The 20,767-nt window shown below is 41.9% G+C and overlaps 1 protein-coding gene across 1 annotated transcript in view; it reads left to right on the top strand.

Moving 5' to 3' along the window:
• Positions 1 to 20,767, top strand: part of pear1 (platelet endothelial aggregation receptor 1) — a 60,188-nt gene that overhangs the window by 18,853 nt on the left and 20,568 nt on the right. The window contains exons 2-5 of the mRNA XM_082552505.1: positions 5,545 to 5,655; positions 6,260 to 6,361; positions 6,456 to 6,556; positions 14,704 to 14,796. Of these exons, the coding sequence (XP_082408631.1) occupies positions 5,545 to 5,655; positions 6,260 to 6,361; positions 6,456 to 6,556; positions 14,704 to 14,796 (407 nt within the window). The remainder of the gene's footprint in view (positions 1 to 5,544; positions 5,656 to 6,259; positions 6,362 to 6,455; positions 6,557 to 14,703; positions 14,797 to 20,767) is intronic.

Raw genomic sequence — 20,767 nt, forward strand, 5'->3', positions numbered from 1 at the left:
TTCCAGTGCCTGACTAATATTTTCTACCTCAGTCAGCTCTGCAACTGTGCAGAAACTAATGCAGAGACAGAAATCTGGGGTTAGATGGAAATTGGCGTCATGTGCCTTGCTTCAGATGTCACTAGACTCTAGTATTAAACTTACTATTAATATTAGCACCGCTGCCTGTTGCCTTTACAGTGATGCAGGAACTCATTTAGAAGATGATTCACTCCCTTATTTGCTAAAATCCAGAGTGATTTAGACCGAGCGCCGTCATCAATCCTGAGATAGACTCACTGAGACCGTCTTCCTGTAAAGGTCATTCAGGCAAGTTGGAGTTATGTCTTAAAATTAAGCAGCTGATAGCAGTCATGTGAAGAAGTGCATGTAAAGTGTGTTCTTCTGTGGTCAGCTTTAGCTGCAACATTAAAGCTATCCACATGAAAACAGCTTTACCTTCTTTTACCTGCGTAACAAACAGAATAGCTTACATACATGCGTTTCATCCAGAAGCTACACAATAACATTACTGACAGACATATAATGCTGAGGACGCAGGGTCACGTGTTTGCTTCTTCAGCAATGTGTATTCTTTTATTAAAAGAGGAGAAAGTTTTTTAAAAAGCAGTCGAAATCTTGCTGAAACACAGGCTGAAAAAATGTGCTCAAACATTTACAAGAAAAGCTCCCAAATGATGTGTTCATCATAAAATGATGAGCTGATTTCTGGTAAAATAGTCATTTTCTTGAACATTTCTAAGTTTTTTCTATTTAATTTTCAGTTTGTTCTCATAAATTTCTGACTTTAATCTAAAACATTCAGATTTTCTGGTAGTTCCACATTTTTTTTAAATCTTACCTTAACCTCCTAAGACCGTACATCTTTCACGGCATACATTTTTAATTTCTCTTTGCTATTTGGGCTGATTATAGAACAGTGGCAGTATAATGTCAGTGGATATCAGGCCCTTGTAGAGCAAAATTTAGTATCTTGGTCCAGACAACCCAAACTGTGATGTCCACATATGTGGATTCCAGGTCCTAGAAGGTTAAACAACCTTAATAGGCCAGTTTTGCTTTTACATTCAGGAGCTGATAAATTAAAATCGATTAATATATCATCGATGTGACCAGGTGTGACTAGGTTTTTACAGTTTTGCATACTTTAGGGGTTTAAACAACAGAAGACACAAAAGTAGGCTGATTTCACAAGCCAATCGAACCCAAAAAGAGTAAAATAAGCTCATTTCTAAACCACACAGAATGCATGAGAACCTCACCAGGTTATAGTCCAGAACATGCTGAACTGGGTCCTAAATTTTGCAACATTTTCTCTAATAATTGTTGTAAAAAGGTGTAAATTGCTTCATAAATGTCACGAGAACAAAGAAAAAAGGGTTTCTCACAAACCCGCTTAGTGTGTCCCCTCCAGTGCTAGCCCCTTCACTGTCATTACTCTTTATTATCTTGTCAGTCTGATGGGAATATTACCTTAATAAAATGGCTTTGTTGCATGAAGTCAAATGAAAATTATTTTAGGGTTGTCAGCACTTACAGATCCTGAAGGGCCTGTGATTGAAACTGAATATGGTAATAACATGAGTACAAATGTCTGGTGAGATTAATATAAAAGCAGTGCATCTGTTTTCATTTGGGCTCTGTTTTCTCTGAAGCCCCTGTGCGGTGGTGGAAGAAGCATTGCTTGGACTTCTAACAGCATTCTGCAGTCGGTGCAACGCGTGTGTGCACGAGCGGGACGCTGTTGACAGTGTGAGTGAAGAGAGGCCGCGCGAATTAACAAAATATCCTCGGATTCTAAAAATACTTCAGCTTATGGGACTCATTTGATGTGTAATGTCTCCAGACGTGTGTGTGTGTGTGTGAGCGTACGCTCGTGTATGGCACTTTGCTTATTTTCTACTGTTTAAAGAGCCACATGAAAGTTTCCCTACGCTCAGTAAGATTGTCTGTTTTTTTCATCACAAACACAACCAGAAATATGTTGGCGCAGTCGCTACTATTATGGGTTTTTTTACTGATCCTGGTCCAGATTTTACATTATGTGTCCAGTGGATTTGAACTGTGGAGGTGTGTACACATTACTGCCAGCTGGCTGTAAGCTCAATGCATCAAATAGGAGTGGAAAAAGGTTTAGGATACATAAAGCACGCTTTTGTGCTGCAGCCAAACTTGTCCAAGTGAAAAGGTTCAGGACTGCAGTCTGGAAGAAGCTCAAGGAAAATAATGGTTGCTGAATGTAATGGCGTAAAGGCCATTATGTGAGGAGGAGGAGGAGAGAAGAAGAGTCAGTCTGTCCACTGGTCAAGTGGAGGTGCTTTCTCTAAAAGCACCTGCCGTTCTTTGTTGCACTAAATCAAGCAGGGTTGCCTCCCTGAAGACCTCCAGATGATGATACTACCACCTGGAGCTCTAGGCGTCTCCCTGCTCCACCTTTCCACTGTAGGTAACTTCAACATGCAACGCAAACAGCGAGCGACTTCCAAACAGCCCCATCTGCGCTCATTACTCGCTCTTTCTCACTGTTTAAGAATTCCCATGCGGTTTGAAGCTTTTCTCTAATGAAGCACAATTAAAATGAAAAGAAGGTAATGAAAAATATTTACCCCCAGTCCAATGAAGTGCCTTGGGAAGTTGATGACTGCTCTTAATAAAAGCCATATGCCTGTTCTTATAAAATCCTGTTTTTGTGGCACACATTTCTTAGGCGTTGGCTGTTGTGCCAGTAAGTGAATTAACTCCTGACAGTGGGTAGGAGAGCAGTAAAAGGCAGTTTATCAGAAGCAGGAGATTCGTGCTGCAGTCGTCACCGTGCCAAATCTCCAGCAGAGATAACCAGTCGCTGGACTTTATGGAAAGCCGTTCATTGAACTGAGATGTTTATGCTGAAGCGCTTCGATAAACACGTCACATTATCTTTTTTCCTGGTCTTACGTTAGCATATAGAACAATTTGGTAAACATATCTGAGGTGGCTCTGACGGGAAATGAACAGCTGACCTTGGCAGTATTAGAGGCATGCATTATTCATCAAGCTGGAGGGAAATCTTTTTTTTTTCGTTTCAGGAAACATCCCAAAATTTCCAAAGCGGTGACTTGAAATACAAACATGCACATGAAAAGTGAGCAAAACCACAAATAAGCGACATACAGAAGGCAGGATAGAAACTACAGCCAGCCACCGAGGCCGAATCTGCAAATCAGAGTTTTTCCACTGGCTTCGAGTTTACATTATAAACCTTGACCAATGTTTTAGTTCCTTAAACTATGACAACAGATCTTTTCATGTGACAACATGTTAAAATATCCATTAAAAATCCAATCTGGGTTGAAAGTTGATACTCTTTTCCCAGTACCAGGACCAGCTTGCAGCTGTTATTCAAGCACAACCTCCTGCCACTTTTCAGAAGCGTCCTTGCAGTGCAGTGGATACAGCATTGCTGTGCTCTGTTTATTGTTCCATGTGTATTAGAGGTGACAGCTTTTAGAACAGCCCAGTAACCATATTTATCTGGTCATTGTCTAAATTAAAGTTTTGATTAAGTTGAAGTTTAAAAAAAAAACGTAGTTTTTAATACGTCACTGTGGTCATGTTGTTGTTTTATCTTAACACTCTCCTAAGTGTCTTTGATCCTTCTGAGCCCACAGCTGTCTGTTCTGGCCTTGAAGTTGTTAAGGTGTGATTGTGGTTGTTGTATATTGTGTACAGTTATGTTAAGGTAGTGTCGTAGCTTTAACAGTTTATAGTCACCAGTCCAGTGCACGAGTACGTTTTATTGAGCTTGTTGTAAAACTTTGGATTTCTTTTAGCTGAAAGAACTGGTTGATCTCTACTTGCCTTTAAATGAGGACTCAGTGCAGGAGCACAGAGAAGCCTAAACCACAGAGAGATGCTGCAGCAGGTGTTAAAGGTGATGGTGCTGTGAAAACTTAGGGGTAAAAATAGGCCCACAGCCCCTTTTTTTTGTCATTTTTTATTCTTATGCCAGCACTGAAGGGGTGATATTTTCAGAGTGAGTCCAATGTGCCGAAACGAGCAACAATAAATGGTTACGTTGCTGTGACGCACTTCATGTGACAGCTCTTCAGAACAAATTTTGATGTGACATAATGTTCCTAAAATTCTGGATGGGAATTCACGATTCCCATAGGAAAAATGACTTGATTAGTGGATGTGTACTCTGCCGAAGTCACTGGTGGTCATGCTACAGCTATTCACCAAGTTCAGCTTCTTGTCATGAAACTTTAAACAAACATGCACGACTCCCTCAGGATTTCAAAGGGTTTTGCAGACTATATACAACTCCTGAGAGTGATAGCAAGAACAGTGTGAGCAATCCAGAACAGGACTGAGGATGTGGAAAACATACTGCAACATGCATGAAAAGGAACGTCACGCTCTGTGCTTGCTGTGTGGACCGCCTCCAAGTTCTCAGGTTTAAGGTTGCAGAGAGGCCTGAGTGGATTATGAAATTTACATGTATGGATACAGCCGTGTTCTTGGAGAACATGGATTCACTTTCACAGCTTTAGTGACTTTAAGTGAGGTCTAATCACAAACAACAATGAAGAGATTTTGTCCACTAAGAATCTTAAGAAAGAAACTTCTTTCCACTCGTCAGAAATCTGAAATGTTTCCACATGAGCTGCTTGACTGAAAATACTCTCAGTCTGGGGTTGAAGTGTCACCGTCTCAACATATCAGAGAGCTCTCAACGGTAACATGCAGCTGATACGAGAAGCTGTGACCAAAATTCTGTCAGAGGGGAATTGTTGAGAAAACAGTGAGGACTGGACCGATGGCAACATAATGTCCTTGTTTCATTATATTCCCACGATGCTTTCACCAGAAGGCTCACACAACCAGCCTTCTGAACTTGTGTTCAGGATATTTTTAGGGGGAAATCATCTTCCTTCGGCTCCTTGAGAGCCTGACAGGGTCGCCCGAGCCAAGGCGCGCTCTCTCGGGCTGATCTCTGATCGGATCCAGATGCTGCTGGAGTGTGGAAGGGGACAGCACAGGAGCGTGGAGGCTTCACGGCAGCACTGATTGATAGGGGTCAGGATCAAGTTAGGAGTCGCATTTCCTGACTGTGATCCCTCTTTCTGTCTCATTTTCTTTCCTCCTAATGCTCTAACCATACCCAGCCATCGCGTCTGCTGTCACGGTGTCTCCCGACGCCTGTGTTTTATGCTCTCGGCTGAGACGGCACAGAGCTCAGCGGGCAGCGTTACGCTCAAGTCTGGCACTTTGCCTCACCTCTGCTGAGCTTTAATGAAGTCTTTTACTTTCATTTAACTAGAATTTGTGGGTGCCCCAAACCAGTCTTTCAATGAATCTTTCCATCCTCCAAACTGTGAAGTGTTAATAATAGCAAAGCAAAAACAAAACAACGAGTGTAAAACTCCAGCTGTAGAATATTTTCCACAGTGTGATTGAACAGAAGAGGTTTAAAGCTCAGATTTGTCACTGTTGCTTGTTCCATCAGCCAGTCACATATGTAACATATGTCCACTGTAAGTCTCTGCTTCTCCTTCCCTTCAGGACCATGCCGACCCTGCAGAGCTCTGCCGTCCTGCTGCTTTTTAGCATCCTGATTGGACTGAGCTGCTCTCTGGACCCAAGAGACCCCAATGTGTGCAGCACGTGGGAGAGGTGAGGCCTGCTTAAACACACAAACAAACAACTGTCACTACTATGATACAATGTAATCATCATACATTGCATATATGAAAAAATGCAATTTACTAAATTTAAAAGTTAAAGTGGTCAGACGAGACATTAGGACACAAAAACAGCCAAATAAAAAGAACATTGGTGTTATTTATGGTACCTCCTCTGTGGAGGCTCAAAGTCAACTTTCTAATTAAATTTCAGCATCACTTTTATTGCTTTAGTCATTTGTGTTTAGGATAAAACTATTTGGGTGACTAACAGACCAATCAAATGCAAGAAAACAGAGTTCAGTCAGACAATTTACTGTAAAACAGATACATGACATGTCTTTACTAAACTGAGGCCACAGTATGGCAGACATTTACAATGGCATCGAGTGTTGTTGATGTCATCTACACCCAGGGTGTGTGCTTCAATTCTGTCAATTCCATCTTTCTCACAGACTCTGTGGAAAAGTGCATCTAATAGCTATTTAGATAATTCAGACAGGACTGATGATGATGACGAACAGCACTGCCACTCATAAAAAATCTCCTGTGAGTGGGTGTAGTATTTACACTGTTTCTGCTGTTCTGCCTTACAGCTTCACCACCTCAGTAAAGGAGTCCTACTTGCATCCTTATGACCAAGTGGGAGAGGAGCCCTGCTCGGATCCACGGACTTCCTACAAATGCATGCGCCACAGGTAGCTGAAGCAGAATGACTCATTTCCTTCCTGACTTCCTCTTCCTGCCAGGGGATAGTCAAAACATAATGTGCGCCCTATGTTATTCTTTCAGGATCACCTACAAAACAGCCTACAGGCAGGCGGTGAAGACTGATTACCGCAAGAGATACCAGTGCTGTCCAGGCTACTACGAGAGTCGAGGCAAATGTGTCCGTAAGTAGCTGTGGAAACCTTTGCACTCTTTGCTCTTACTCGTGCATCAGTGTCATGTTACTAAGACAGAAAGGTGAGACAAATCGGTCTGGAGAACTTTTAACAGAGACCAAAACCGACATTAAAGTTCTCGCTACAAGAATGAAACAAGATAGATGTGAGTAATGATTACACTGTTACATTTTTCCTTATACTAAAGATGTACAGCCACGGCGATGCTACTCACTGGTTTCACTTAACAAGGCAGCAAAGTTTAAAGTTATTAGCTAAGTGGAGCAAGTTACATACAAGTGGAGCAGGTGCGATGCACGGACACAGTTATCTTCTAATTGGTGTCTCACAACAGGCTGATAAAAATACAAGGCTGTGTCATAGACAGACATTTATTAGATAATTCTATTTAAGTGTATTTTGTTGCACTTCTATTTAAAAACAGGAATACAGCGAACACTGTGCAGAGAACCTCACCAGACAGCTCTCAGGAAAACTGCAGTTCCTCTTGTGGCCACTTGTGACTGGTTTGAAAAACAGCCCAATCCCCTTTGACTTAAAAGGGGATTCCCTTAAAAGGGAAAAACTTAAAAGCATTAGAAATCATGTGAACAGCTGGTGTTAAAAACAGCATCCCCCCCCTCCCAACCCCCACCATAATAACAACCGTATTATTGGTTGTATAACTCGAGCTTTAGCCGGCACCCTGCAAGGCCTCATCTTCAAATACAAGTCACTGAATCTATCGAGGATGAGAGATTAACAGAATTATCTGAAGGCACACAGCTTATTGTGCAGCTTATTGTGAGGCACAGCCTGTCCAGCAGGTTTCTCAGGGACAAGATAAGTGTCTGTGCATCTGTACAGGTTGTGGCTGCTGCTTTGCTCTGCCCTGTCATCCAAATATGTCACCTTTTGTCTTTAAAAAAAAGCTGACGTGGAAGCAGCCAAAATACTAATGTTAAGGCACTGAAACGAAGAGTACAAAAGGAAAAGCATTCTGACACTGGCTTATAGACAAAAACAACATCAACCAAGTCAGTCAGTACCAACACACTGATTAGTTTGCAAGCAATACTGTGCTACATTTGTGCACGCAGTAACTCATTCACATTGCTCGAAGAAAGTGTTTTATTTCCTCTTTTTCCATGCAGTGTGCATCGTCAGTATGAGCAGCACGTGGCACACAAATAACCAAAATTGTAGGTTCACTACCCACTGGAGTTTCTCATCCTGCTGGCAGTAATTGCTGGAATTTTTCAGAAAAATATATTTGATGTGTTTTCATTCCAAGATTTCACATCATTTTAGGAACTTTTGTTACAATAGTTAAGCTTCTGTTGAGTTCAGACGTGCGGCACTGCTGCCTCTGCAGCTCAAAGCAAAGAATGCTCCATATCAGTGTCATCATTTGTATGAATTCAGCATTTGATCAGCTTGTTTTCATGTATCATGATGCAAAAATAAAGTATGTAAGCTCATTTTTTAAATAAGTAAGTATTCTATATCCTATATATTCATTTTTTCTACTCTAGTGATGGTGGCCTTAAAGTAAGAGGAGCTAAAGCAGCTTGTTGGTAGCGGATGAACTGACGGGCTGCACCGAGACCCATTAAAACCTGAATCATACAAAGATTCTTCAGTAAAGTCAGAGAGTAAAAATATGACGCTGGAAATGAGTATAATAAATTCATTAAAAAAATTACATTATAGAGTAGTGAAGCAATTTTACCAATCCATTTTTACAGCTTCATTTTAATTAAAGTTAAAACTTTCATCCACATTGATTTGATTTGTGCCTCAGGTATTGTATAATCATGTTGTCTTATAATTGCTGTACATCTAAATGACCCCAACTTAAATATACGTGGAAGTATTTGGTGCTCTTTTAAATGCCATCACAATTTGAACTGCAAAAACAAAACAACTTAACAGGTAAACTCATAATCTCATCATTATCTAATGTTCTGCTGAAAAACATGGTTCTTCTTGCTCATGAAGATGTTACTCAAGGTGTATGTACACCTAAACAGTGTGACACGCTCATCACCCACAGCAGCCTCTCCCACCAGGACAGTTTGCCCAACAATGTAATGTAAATTGCTCAGAACCAGCTTGAGGAACATGACAAAGATCCCAATATGCCAAATCTGCCTCCAACCTCTCAAGATCCCCGTCTGACTGAGCATCCAAGGAATAAACTGGTACATACCCAATTTTCTGTGGCTTCACATTGCAAGCCACACGACTCAGAAATCCACCATCCATGCCCTGAAGGGGCAGAGTGGGTTTGTTGGTACAAGGGAGACACAATATTAACCCCACTTGTAGAAATAAGACTCTGTAGGTGGAAGTTTGAAGTTATCGGCTTTTTCACACAAAGGTGGGGCGCCTGAGTTTGTCAGTTTATATTAAAAAAGTATTTTTAATAATATAAAAGTTGTTCATGATACACTCAAAACAATAATTCTTTGCCCTCATGGACACAAAGCAATAAATGTGAGTGAAATAAAACTGAAATATATTAAATCAAGTAATTAATCATTAAGGAAAATATGATTTGAATGTATACAAATCAAGTCAATTTAATTTGACCAGATATCATTAAATGTAACATTTTCCATTGTACTTATGTAACAAAATGAAAAGTTAGTTAAAGTCAGCATTCTGGGTTAAAATATTTGTTTGAGTGTATTACCACCGATGAAGAGACCCAACTGTCATCATACAAGGACATGTTTCTATTGGTCCAGACTCAGTATGTCAGCTCTCTGGACATACTGATATAATGGAATTCAGGCACGAAACACATTGAATTTAAGACATGAGTAAATATTACATAAGGTTATAGTACTTCTTTATTAAGAAGTATTCTAATGCAAAGGGCTAAAATTTGCAAGAAAGCAGTAAATACGTGCACATTTAAACCCTGATCTGCAAAGCAATTCACCCATTGTGCATCACTTTGTAGCTGATGGTTAGTTAGTAACCAACTGATGTTGCAAAGGTGACGCTGTGTAGTGTATTTACCACAGTCAACAGTTTCTTCAGTCCTGTTGGTATTTGCTTCAATCACTTGCCTGAAACATGACGCAGGTTTAATCGGGAGCTTTGTGTCTCTCTCCACATGGCTGCTACTCTCTTCTTGGCTGGTTTAAACAATGTGACTGATCAGTGTCGTCGCATAGGTTGAAACTGTTGCAGCTGTCAGCAGCGCACTGACACTCTCTTATTGCTTACAAACAGCAGCGACAGATATAAATAACACGAAACCACTCGTGAGGCTGCATGGTTTGAGGAAATTCTACAGTAGCTTCACAGACCTTCCCATTCATCGCTGGATGATCTTAGGAGTAAAGTATGATAATAAGAAGGCTTGCGTGCTTTGTGCTTGAAAAACTGACATTTTGTAGACGGATGCTTGTCGCCCAGCAGAGATAATATGCGTTTACGGTTGCCTATTGTGTGCCACCTTTAGCCCAACCTCTGATTTTCATGACTGACACGAGAAAGGCCAGAACGGAACCAGATGAGCATGTTTTGAGCTTTGTAATTGAAATATCCTCCATCGATGTGTCATCTATAGCTCTGAACCCAGTTTCTGTACAATGTAGTGTTTTTTTTCTAAATATATATAATTACCTATAATTATGTTTACCTTGTTCGTTTGATGACATGTTAGATCCCCAAGTTTCCCTCCCCCAGTATCCGCACGCCTTCAATTAAAGGGGAAAAAGTAATCAGTAAAATTACTGTTTATTGAGTTTGAATTGAAAGAAAAACATGTGCATTCGCAGCACGTTGCTGTCAGCAGAGAAAACGCTTTTGTAACAAAAAAATTAAAGAGATTTGTAGTCTCCAGTCATAAATGCATGTTTGAATTCACTTAATTAACAGCAGAGCCATTTATGATGTTGGCTTGCGCACAGCTGAGAGACTCTTTTTACAAGGAAGCTCCTTGACAGTCTGAATGGCATCTTAACGCTGGAGCTTTCAATTGCATGGTTGAGCCCAGCTGTCGAGCTGGCAGCTCGTGCGCCGCTTACGATGGGTGGAATACATTTACAGGGAAATAATACAGTTGAATAGATTTTGATTGTATAAACAACTCGGATTTGTTGCTTTGAAATCTATTTCATGGTGTTTAATGATTAAAAGAACAAAATCATGCCGACATGAAGCATAATTAGTAACTCTGGAATCTTACAAAAAATGGAAATGGAAAAAGCTTAGCTGCAAGGATTAATCAATCAATGAACCAAGCAGTAGAAAATCAATTTGTCATTTTTGTGATGATTTGGTGCACTTCTGTTTTGCATCATTGCAAACTGAATATCTTTGGAGCTGCACAGAAGACGTCTGAAGATGTCGTCCCAGCTTCTGGAAAGTCATCTGTTATTTTTTATTTGTTTTACTTTAAAGAGATTTTGCAGACTTTTACACAATGATTCCACAAAATAATCTGCAGTTTAATTGTTTTCTTTACTTCAGCTTGTTTCTTGCAGTCTTCAGTGGCAGACAGTGACTCTGACTCAAACTTGATTTGAGTGAAAGTGAGTTTGTTCTTTCAAAGCCAGGAAAAAGCTTTTTGCTGCCATTGATTACGACAACGTCTTATTCACATATCATTGCAATGTCTCTGTAAACCGGACTCATCACAGCGCATCAAGTCTAACTTTTAAACCAATAACTCATCGCCGTGTCCTGTAGTCTGCTGTTGGCCGGCCATCTCGCTCTTGAGTCATGGGTATGTTTTTATTTACGAGGCCATGCTGGACAAACTACCCTCATATCTTCGGAGTGATTTCATGGAGCTCATCGTCCAATCATAATCTCCCAAGACACATCTCCCGCTGCCTGTTCCAGCGTATGAAGAGAAAACAGTATGTTTGCTACTGCAGCCAGTATGAGTTTGCAGAAACAAATTGAGTTAAATATGTGGTATCCTTTAGGTAAAAGGCTTAACTAACCTAGCAGTAAATTGTTCTTTTAGTCTGGACTGTATATAAAAGACGGACATAGGTAATGCAACATCACCAACTGGTTAATGGACTCTGGTTTTAAAGCCTTGAGTTGGTCATTTTGATCATCACCACCTCGGTTTATTGAAACCAAGCATGATAACAAGGGATACTTCTTTTTTTTTCTTTTTTTTTTTTGCCTGTCCCGTTTGGCTCTTTTGCCATCAGAATTGTTGTCTAAAGGCAAAGAAAGATGCCCAACGGATTTACTTTACCAAACTGACCATCCCAGCCTTGCCATAATGGTCCATTTGATTCACCTTTTATTGTTTATTTTATTTTCACTTACTGAATATGGGACAGACTTGACTGGGGGAAAGAAGGGGAGAAAGAAAGAGGGAAAGAGAAACAGCTGAGAAGAGGGACGGGGGAGAAGGGCAAAAACCAAAAACCAACAGAATGAGCAGAAAAAGAAAAAAAAGAAGAAAAAAAGAAAAAAAAATGCATATATCGATCACCTGGGTCACCTGCTGAGAAAGAAAAAAGAAAACAAGCAGAAGAGAACAAGAGTAATAGAATAAACAACATCACAATGATATATGGGAATATGACAGTAAATACTAAATGTTAAACATTATTGTGCAGCACAACAGAACACAGTGTGCTTTGAGGTAGGAGCCAAAAAGGGTGTAGTTTGTGGGTGTGATCACCCGTGTGTACACCTGTGAGCATGGACGCGCTTGTTTTTTGTTTTTTAAAAGGTTCCTTCATGTAATAATCTGCTAGAGGGTGTGGGGGGGCCACAGCCCCGTCCTCCAGGGCGTGAAGCAGGTGTGGAGGAGATCAAAACTCCAGACATCCAGAGGCCCCCAGAACACAAGAGACCAAGGAAGACCAACAGAGGGGCAGCCGCGCCACTGTCCCAGAAAGAGCTGAGGAGAGTCCCAGATGAGGGCTCACTCAGCAGCCGCGGAGCAGAAGCCAGGGGGAGTTGCAGTGACGCGCCCGTGAGCTCCGCCGGCAGCCAGCTGCGCCTGAGTGACCGAGCCCCAGGCCGAGAGGCCGGGGGCACCCCACCTCCGAAGTGGCCCGAGCGAGCCCCAGGCTCCAGGCCCCGATAAGCGGCCGCCAAGGAGTGAGCCGGTGTGTACCTGGACGCCCATCCCCGGATACAAAGAACCACCAACGCACCGACGTCTGAGGGAGTCCGCCACTGGCAGGGGAAGTGGTGGTAGGGGGAGATAGGCCTCCATACCTTGGAGGGCCTGAGATGTCCCCAGAGAGGTGGCGTCTGACACCCAACCTGACATATAGACACAGATATACAGGCACACACAGATACAAACATCCATTCCCACCCTCGTGCTCTCATATGCACTTACTCCACACTCAACCAACGTGGAGACAGACATAAAGAGACGTTGTACACACGATCACACTCCCCAAGCGTACTCTAAGCCCCGGGTCTAGGTACCCTTGCCCCTGGAGGGGGGGAACTGCACCCAGACCCAGGTGGTGTTACCCTTTTCCCTGCGGTGGGGGGAGGCAGACCGCCCCGACTCCGCAGCAGCAGGGAGGCCCCACACTCCAGACCGCAGTCGGACGGCCAACTCCTCCTCCTAGCCCCCCCGCTCCAGCAGGTCGCAGAGAACGGGGGTGAGAGAAGACTCCAAACCTCCCTCCACCCGCTCATTGTAGTGTTGATGCATGTGTGTTCTAAGGTGCATTTAAAACCCAGGAGGGCTTGGAGCTACCTGCCAGAGAGCAGCAGGTAAGCGCATGGGGATACTTCTACCAAGGATACCTTGGCTGAGCTATGATGTGAAGGGATTTTGCAGTGATACCAGACTGACTGAAAAAAGCAACATATCAGACTATTAATTAAATAAATGGTTGTTTGCATGTGAATGGCTTCAGTCTGTACCATAAAGAAAGATATGTTTTTAGTTTTTTTTAGGATCAGTTGTTTTGCAGTGATTTGAAAGGTTAAGTTGGAAGGTAACTTATAGGTCTATAATTTTTAAAATAAACCCCAAACCTTCAGTTTAGTTCAGTTTTATTTATATAAAGCCAGTTCACAACAATGGTCACCTTAAGGTGCTGTATATTGTCGGTAAAGCTCCTACAGAATTAGAAAGAAAACCTCAACAATCAGACAGTTTCATAGTGCAACACTTGGCCACTGTGGGAAAGAAGAACTCCCTCTCCACAGGAAGAGGCTTCCAGCAGAACCATGCTCAGGGAGGGGCAGCCATCTGCCACCACTGGTTGACATAAAGAGACAGGAAAGAACACACACGGTTGTCAGAAGATAAAATCTGATGATATCCAGTAGTAATATAAACACATGGAGAATGAAATAGGTGTGGAGAAGAAAAACCTAGTGCGTCATGGGAAGTCACTGGGCATGGCTGAATGGATGGCAGCATAACTACGGGATGGTCTAGGGTCATTATATCCAACCCTAACTATATGCTTTATCAAACATGGAAAGTTTGAAGGCTATTCTTTAGAAGGCAGACTCTCAGAGAGGGCGTTTGTCTCCTGAAACCAAACCCGGAGCTGATAGCTGAGCGCTCTGCCTCCCATTCCACTTTTAGAAATTCTTGGAAACACAAGCAGTCTGAGAGTGAAGTGTTGGGCTGATACATGGGTCTTTAAGATACGATGTGGCCTATTGTATGTGACGAGATGGATTTGAAATTTACAATAAAATGCAGAAGTCAAACCTGCCGCTGAGACCATAATCTGGTGTTTAGTGAGCGTCATTTTCTCTCATTTATAAACGGACTACTTCCTGCACCAGACTGATCACCCCTTGCTTGCAGATAGAAAGAATGCAGGTTTATGCATTGCTTTTTAAAAACTGCGCATGTCAATTTTTCATACACACACCTGTCTTTTAGTAAGTCTTCATTTTCTTTGTGCCCTCATACTTTGTAACCTGGTTTTTACAACAGTTTTATTTGCGTGCCTGATGTTGGATCGTCCTGATTGAAAGCACTTGGCGGGTCTCTCTGGAAAAAGAGGTCACCAGCCTCAGTGGAACCTGGTTAAATAAAAAACGACTGTGCTTTTGTGACATTATCCAATTTTCTGGCCAAAAGCTTGAGATAACGTAAACATTAAAGCTTCTTTAAAACCCTGACCCTTCTCCACAAATCTGTTTCTAATTCTGTTCCTTCTCACCAACAGCACGCTGCACTAAGGAGTGCGTCCACGGCCGGTGTGTCGCTCCAGATCGCTGCCAGTGCGAGGGAGGCTGGCGAGGAGATGACTGCTCCAGTGGTATGAATCAGCCTTCCTCTCGCTTACAGACATTTCCTCACTCTCGTCTCTTCTCTCATTTGCTGTTTCTCCTGTTGCTTTCGTCTCTTTCCCTTTCCCTTCAGCTCCACAGAAAAAAATACACTTCACATTCACAACAGGAAATGAGCAATGGCCATTAGTCAAGTGGCTGATCTTCACATACACCTCTCCATCACACACTGAAGCCTCTCCAATGGAAACAGCAAGGGAGCATTACTGCATGCACAGCAGTGACTCATTTATATCAGACTCAGTCCAGAAACCAGTTTACTAGTCCACAAGGAGGCTGAGCTGAACCTCCAACGTTCGTTCACGGTTACTGACAAAAAAAGAAGAAGCAATGTCAAGTCAGCTTTTCTTAAAAAAGCAGACATGTGCTGTCAAAATAAAAGGAATAAAACAATCACTACCTACAAACACAAGCAGTGAAGAGGTGGTAAGATAAGTCCTGTTTCATGCACAGAAAGGAGTCCATAAAGAAGAGTTAAGGCTGATCCTGCTGCACCTTTTGGCTCCTGTTACAGAACTGAAGTCAGCAGAAATGGTTATATAACCACTGAGAGTCGTGAATCTAACCCTGTTTGCCTTTTTTGAAATCTTTTTAAATTTGATCATCCAAACAGTGGAGTGTGAACTCAGAGCTGCATTTTTAAGGGGCTCCTGTTTCCCCCGTTTTCCACTATATTCAGGCCCATTTCATCGCACTCAGCTGGGTCAACAGTACACAGCCCCCCCTCTTCTGTTTTCCCCCATTCGTTTGCAGAGAGCAGGAATTAGCTTTAGCGGGTAGCGGTTGATGCCTTGACAGTGGGATGATGGGAAGAGGAAATGGAAAATGTTACCCCACTCTCCTTCTTTTGCATGGCTCACTTCTCTCTGTCTCTTCTTACACCTCCCTGCTACCCTAACCCTCACTTTAAGTTTCTTCTTTTCTTTTCTCCTCTTCCACTCCTTTTTCTTCTTGGCTCCTGTAATGGAGTCTTTCTTGGCAAAATATGACCCCACACTTCCTGGATGCCTGTGTGTTGAGCTAGTTAGCTGTGGGAAAGAGGAGAGGGGCCTAATGTTTTCATACTGAAAACCTTCTGAATATAGAGACTAGATTTAGAAGGGGACATGGCTCAGCGTGACAAAAAAATAGAGGAGGGGGTTGGGATGAAATGGACAAACAGGCAATGAAGCCTCTGGTATTCCTCACGGATAGATTTTCTAGCTCCCAGCAGGTTTTTCAGGGACCCTGAAGGGTGAATTCCAAAAATCACCAGTGAGTGCTGCTTGTTAGGTGATCAGGAGATTATGTGGACTTTGGATGCAAGCAAAACCCAAGGCGCTGCTTGGACAATACACACGGGAAAAGGAAGAATGTTCCCATCATGTCTGTCTGCATTCTTCATAAAGGACACTGAACACATGCCAGCTCTGAAGCGTGCAGCAGTTAGTGGCTTTACTTGCATGCAGTAATGCAGATTCCAGTTTGAATCACAGTAGTGGTCAAATTAATGACTCGTCCTGTGGCTAAATAGTCATATCTTCAACTCAGAAGGGAGGAGGATTTTCTGTTTAACTTTATTTAGAAATTCTTTTTTACAAGATTAACTATTTTTAATGCTGTACATACGCAGGGACAGAACGCCAATGCCACTGAAATATCAATAAGAACTCAAATTAATTTATAATTTAAGCTTGTTTTGTAGTTTTACTGCCACAAGTTGAGTAGCAAGGTTTGTTTTATAGGATCATTCATGTGTATGTATGCAAGTGTGAGGTGCATAAGAGCCGTGTGATCCCGTGAAAATCCATATTTAAGGTTTGCAATTTAGGATAATGTCACTTTGATTAAAAAAAAACTGTATATATATATATATATATATATATATATGGCTGCTTCCTTTTATTGGTCACCACAGGGGCTCATCTGCTTCCATCTCACCCTATTATTAGCATCCTCTTATGTAACACCAAGTCTCTCCATGTCCTCCTTCACTACATCCATGACTCTGTGGTCTTCCTTTTTTCCTCCTGCCTGGAAGCTCTGTCTTTATTATGCTTTGTCCAGTATATCCACTCTCTCCTCTGCACTTGTTCAAACTGTCTGTCTAACACCAGTCTTTTCTAATCTTGTCCATCCTGGTCACTCACCTCCAGCTCGGCCTCCTGTTTTTCTGTCAGCGCCACCATCCCCAAACCAAACATCACAGCAGGTCTCACTGCCATCTTGGAAACCTTCTCTTTCACTCTTGCAGCTGTCCTTCTGTCACACATCACCCCTGACACTCAGCTCCATCCTGCCTGCACTGTCTTCTTCATTTTTCTTGTGGACTGTCTGTTTTGTGGGTGGTTGATCCTAGATTTTTAAACTCAACCACCTTTACCAGCTCTCCTCCGTACCAACTTCATCCCAGCCTCCCCCGCCACACTTTTATTCTGTAGGATAAATTTCTCTAATCAAAGTTGAGAAAATGTGTTTCTCAGATATTTCATAGTTCAAAATTGAAGGCCATCATTTCTGCATGTGTTACTGTGATAACCTATCAGGCACAGGGCAGGTTCACAGATGCAAACAATTAGAAAGGAAAATGGGCCTTCAATGCTCCCTTGACATCAACGTTTGGGCAATTTTGACTCTATTATAATGATTAAATCAGTGCTGGACATAGGTTGGCTAAAGTACGTGAAACAAACAGATGTGAATAATTAACTGATGAAGGACTCAGCCAGCTGGGAGCTCAGAAATCACATCTCCAATGAGGGAGTGATGATAAGATTTGTTTGATAGCATTTGATTCTTGTTATGTGTCATATTATGAACCGATTCATTATCATATTTGTGTGGAGAAGAGCCTGCTAACTCTCAAACTCGTAACACTGAGTAGAAACGGAATAAAAATGCTTCCATGTGAATCAGGTAAGCAGAGGCTCTACTGCCTACTACTAATGGCTCAGTTTGAAGTCATTGTTTTGCAATGTGCAGCTGTTGGAAAACTATGCCAGCTCTGATAAACGGAGGTGATAGTCTTGGAGTCATGTAATTCTCATGGAAATCGAGAGCTGGTTCCCAACTGGAAGCAGTACTTGATTCTAATCCATTGTTGTACTGCAAACTGTTGTCAGCAAATATCCAGTTGTGGACATCTACAGTTGCAAAGTTACTAGACATAAATCTAAAGCATCCGTATCCAAACATAGTTTTTTAGATGTGTTTAAGGACATACAGAATCATGTTTTGGATAATTCTATTGGCCGCTGCAGGTTTGGCAGAGACTTGGTGGTGCGAACATTTAGAGTGACGGAGCCCTGTTTGGGCCTTTTGGCTGTTCTGTTTCCACTGAAACCATGTGTCTCATGATGTGATGCAGCAATACTGCAACAGCTTGACTGTTCAGTTCAGTTTAAAAAAAAGTGAGACAATTTAATAAGTTGTATTGTCGGTTATAACATCCAACTACTGTATTTGGCAAATGTTAGTGTTTGATATTACAGCAGCCTGCACTCACTGTTCTTTCACACCAAAGCAAAGAAACATTTTCACATGCTATGATTACATGGAAGCTGGGGAAATCCATATTTGTGCAAATTAAGACATGTCAACATGAGCAAAACATTTGCTGCATGTATGTCCTGAAAACCCTTACGCTAGGAGGGCAGTAAAGAGAGAGCAGAAAAAGAGAGGGTTCGGAGACAAGTGAGCAAAGTCATAGCAACTAATGTTAACATGTGAAAATATGTTTCCATAACTTGATTTAAGCTGTACTGGGTTCCCAATGCGACTGCATTCATGTGGAGGAGGATGTGATTACATGAAAGAAAGCTTTTTCTGAGTTTTCATAATCAGCGTTGAGCAAGACTCAGCAGTTTTGGGGGAAGCTCAGACATGCCTTAAATGGTGACTGCGCTTGTTTTCTCTCATGGCAAGAACTCAGAAAGAGGTCCTACAGGCTGGTTTCTGCAGTAAGAGCATGCACAAACATGCAACAGATGAAACAGTTTCCTGCAACAGAAACAAGGCCAATGTCTCCACTGAAGACATTTTTCTTTTTCTTTGAGCGAATGCAGCTGATACAGTAGCAGCACTATCAGACCACTGCATGTTTGATACCTCTTATACAGCTATATCAAGAATAAATTGTCCATATCCGATATTGAAAGCCCAAGTAACAAGCATGGCAAAAGGGATTTATAATCATTGTATCGAAAGTTTAAATTCACATATAACCAGATTACTTATCCTCTTGAAAATCAATTTCCACAGTAAGACTAATAAAAATGGGATTATAGCTTCCTGTTCACGTCCACTCTGGTAAATTTCATCCACTCACTCAAACAACTGCTGGTTGTATCAGCAGTCAGCTCTCAGAGCCCTTCAGTAAATCTGCCCTGGTGCCCTGGAGAATGTCTGTGTAAACATAATCGCTGCTCCAGCTGAGTTTCTCGTTACTCAACGTGACATACTGCCTTCTCCAATGCCCACACAGAGAACAAGTGAAGTTCTTTTAAACAAAAGAGGCTTCGAGTAAGTGCAATAAACTCTACAGTCTGTGGCAGCGCGATTTGCTCCACGACAAATTTGGCTGTACATGCTGAGAGTAACAGTCAATGCAGTTCCTTGTATTTTTCTAAGCCGTGCTCGGGCGTATGTTCAACACCGGCAAAGGTGGGAGTGAGACACGTACACGCATGGAGTGTAGCTCACAGAGCAGAGGATGATTCACTGCAGGTCAGCGTGAAATTGTTGGAAACACTTTTAGCTCTGGAGAAGATAACCGACTCCCATCCATCAGTTACGTCAGTGTTATTGGATATCACGTTTTCTCCGATGTCCAAGATAGTCGAGGTAATTGATGAGAAATTTTAAGAATGCACCCATGACCAATCTGGGTTCTCTCCATGGACTAAGATCTCTTCATCATGAACTGAAATCCAAACCTTGTGTGAATTTCCTCTGCGTACAAGCCTCGAGAGCCAATCACCAGGCTCCTGCATTATTTTCCATTAAAATCCTCTCCATGCAGATCTCCCTGCCAATTCCAAATTATCTGCCAGTAACGTAACATTTGCGAGCTAAAGGGATAGATTTGGTTGAGGAAGAATGGCATCAGACACTCCCTCTCTTGTTGTTGTTGAACAGGGCACAGAATCTAATCACATTTGTTTCTGTTTGTTTCCCATGACATCATATATTTGAGCGTACATAACAGTGTGTGGGGAGGAAAATCAATTAGGAGCAACAGAACGGACACAAAATCATCATACTTGCACCGTATGCAAGTTTCAATAATCATGTGTAATTTTATTTTGACTCGGTGTTTTTATTTCATTTCCAGCATCGCAGAGTGGCTTTGACTCACTGTTTAGAGAAGCAGGAGGTTTTACTGGAAAACGACTGGTTTAAATCACTGGAAAATGTGGGCAATGAAAGTGAGAAGCTCCGTCGTGTGAGTGTGTGCAGTCGTGTGACTGCACGAGCTGTGGGGGTTGTGGAAAAAAACAAAACAAAAGGACAACTTTTCTTCAGAATAAATACAGTAATGCGATGTCCTGTATAAACACATGCTCAGTCTGATTTTTGGAAAGACGTGTTTGAAAGCTGAGCTGAATCCTTTTTTAGCTGAGATCAATCAGGACCACTTCAGCAGAAAGAAGATCATCGTTTCCATCTGCTGTAATCGGGCCGCGTGGCTCTGCTCTGCATCCTGCCAGTTCTTCCTAAAGTCTCATCCACATATGAAGTGATTGCTTGTTTCACTTAGACTTTAGAACATCATTATGTATGTTGTACTTGTATTTCTCACCTCATCACATGCCAGTCAGTGGTATCAATTTCTCCTGTTGGCAGTTGCTTCAGTTGCTTCCCTCAAAGTTGAGAAGAACATATCTCAGGGTGTGCTCTCTTCTCATTGGTCAGTGTTACTCTGACTCATCTCTGCAAATTGGTGAATTTCAATGACATTCC

The sequence above is a fragment of the Aulonocara stuartgranti genome (assembly GCF_965226115.1).
Source record: "Aulonocara stuartgranti genome assembly, chromosome: 11".
NCBI classification, from domain to species: domain Eukaryota; kingdom Metazoa; phylum Chordata; class Actinopteri; order Cichliformes; family Cichlidae; genus Aulonocara; species Aulonocara stuartgranti.